Here is a 2438-nt window from a genome sequence, read left to right as displayed (position 1 = left end):
CCCGCTCTGTCTCTGGTGAAGCCTCTCACCGCCCCTGAGCCTCTGGCCTGTACCCCAGTTCTGTATGCACAAATAAATAAATCTTTAAAAAGAAATATCAATAGCCCTATCAATCTCTGAGTAACTCTTCCTTACCTGGAGGATAAAAGGTTAGTTCTATAACAGCACACAAGTCAATGCATAGCCCTTTTCTCACCCTACGTTAAGCTTTGGCAGCCAGTAATATTAAGCTGATGTTGTTCCCCACACAACTCTGCTACCTCCCACTATGCTTCATCAATTGGAATCCCCTTCACACTTATAGAACTCCATTTCTTTATCTGAAAAAAACTGGTTTTCTCTCAAGAGCCTAGGTGAGGTTGCATCTCCTCCTCTGTGTTCCTGTAGTACCTCGCATATATCTATGTCACCAAACTTACTGCAGTCTATTTAGATTATTATTTTACACTTCTGTCCCCCATTAGATGGTAAACTGACTAAGAATTATGTCATTTTTTTTTTAAATCCCATCACTAGGAGTTAGCACATGAAGATGGTAGTCAGAGAAAGAACTAAGAGAGTTAAACACTGAGAGGCAAGATCAAACATTACCTGCTTCAGTTTTTCTTCTCCTACACCTGATTTGTCTTTCAGTTATTGATTGAATGTATTAACAGCAATTTCACCTTGAAGGGAGTAGAAGCTATTATAATATCATATTTCAATGTAGCTTCGCTCACAGGAAAAATCCTTCTCTCCCTTATTGTTACTGTCTATCCTCTCATCTTCCCAGTCATCCATAAAAACCACAGCCTATGAATAAGCTTTATTTTTCCCTAAAGACTATTTCTTATATAAATTCAGGGACAAATGAAAGCAAGTTCTTCCCTCTGTACCTAGGAAGGAGAATTCTCAATCTCCTGAATTCAACAAGGGAAAAAATAGAATGAATATTATTCAGAAATATTAAATGGCTTAAAAAGCAACAAATAAGGAGAATAAAATTCATTCTAGTCCACAGATAAAATATAAAAAGAAGTAATACAAAAATAATTACCAATCTCAAAGCTCCCATTTATAAATCCAACTAAAGATGTCGGGATGTTGAACTGTCTTTCTATTTGTGTGAGCATGGAATTCATATAAGATCCAGATAGTGTTTTGGCTATATATGCACATGTTATTGCCACCAGAAACATCTAGGGAGAAAAAATATATAAGAAAACATATAAAAATGTTATTTTTAAATTGTATATATGCTACCTGTTGACAAAATATCTTCTACAAGACTGACTCAAATATAAATAATCCTTGAACTTGCAAGACACTTTAGTTGTAGTCTGTTCTTCTGGCTTTTCATATCAAGTTCTCATTTTGAAAATTCAAAGTAGGGCTGATTGATTAGTGATATTGAAAAAAAGAAGAATGTAACATTAGACATTACTTCTGTAGCAAATTCCCTTAAGGTTTCTCATATCTAAAGTAATATTGACAAATTGACAATATCAGAGCAGCTGTTCACTGACCATTAATTTAAAACATTAATTAGACTACTACAAAAAATATTTCAAAATTGAACAGTATTTGCTATGATAAACAAATATGAACACAATAAAATTCCATATATTGACTCATGTTTCCTATGTATTAAGATAGTTCCAAAGAGGAGCCAGATTAACATGACCCATGACAAAAACTAAAGACACATAAAACAACTGCCATCATTAGGAGCTAGTATTTTAAAGAAAATATGAAAAGTTAAAAGTTTGATTTTATTAACAGAAAAAGACTTACATTTTAGTAGGAGTTTTGAAAAGGTGTGTTTTATGCTGGGTAGTAGTATAATGAATTGGGTAGCTTATTTCTTCACAAACAGCAAAGTCTAGATAAGTAAATTTACATCAACCTGAATTGTGGGTTTCCAATATTAGGCCATAGGAACTTTTTCTTGACCCTACTTAAGTATATTATCTGAAGACACTTCCATCCCTGGAGACCATATGATCTGCTCTTAGCCAACACTCTCAAATCCCTAAAGTCCTCTCCTCTCCACATGCTACACACATTTTTGTTTTTGTTTTTGTTTTAAATACTGTCATTTGTTGTTGAGGAAACATTGGTTTACAATACCATATGTGACTTACGGGGTGGAGGGTCACACTTCTTCAGATACGTTACCACTCTCTCTATCAAAACACACATATTCCTCCACCATAGTCCTTCATGCTCACAATCTTGAATCAACTCCATAAATTTTATTGCACCCTATAAAGTCCCTTTAAGATTCTCACAATCTTTTTGATTTGTCTCCAATTTTGCCATATATAATTCATAACCAACAAATGATCTCAAACTTACTTCATCTCCACCCTTATCACTTTAGGATAGGTGTACTTTCTCCTTTGTAATAAAAATCCCTTTTCCCATGCTTCCTATTTCTGAGATCCTGATCCATGAAT

The 2438-nt window shown here is 34.2% G+C and overlaps 1 protein-coding gene across 1 annotated transcript in view; it reads right to left on the bottom strand.

Annotated features, from left to right (window-relative positions):
• Nucleotides 1-2438, bottom strand: part of SLCO1A2 (solute carrier organic anion transporter family, member 1A2) — a 38771-nt gene that overhangs the window by 32553 nt on the left and 3780 nt on the right. Inside the window, exon 2 of the mRNA XM_004693228.1 lies at nucleotides 1037-1178. Within this exon, the coding sequence (XP_004693285.1) occupies nucleotides 1037-1178 (142 nt within the window). The remainder of the gene's footprint in view (nucleotides 1-1036; nucleotides 1179-2438) is intronic.

The sequence above is a fragment of the Condylura cristata genome, unplaced genomic scaffold, assembly GCF_000260355.1.
Source record: "Condylura cristata isolate star-nosed mole 26May11 unplaced genomic scaffold, ConCri1.0 scaffold00036, whole genome shotgun sequence".
NCBI classification, from domain to species: Eukaryota; Metazoa; Chordata; class Mammalia; order Eulipotyphla; family Talpidae; genus Condylura; species Condylura cristata.
Note: the sequence above shows the minus strand (reverse complement) of the source record. Positions and strands in the feature narration are given on the sequence as shown.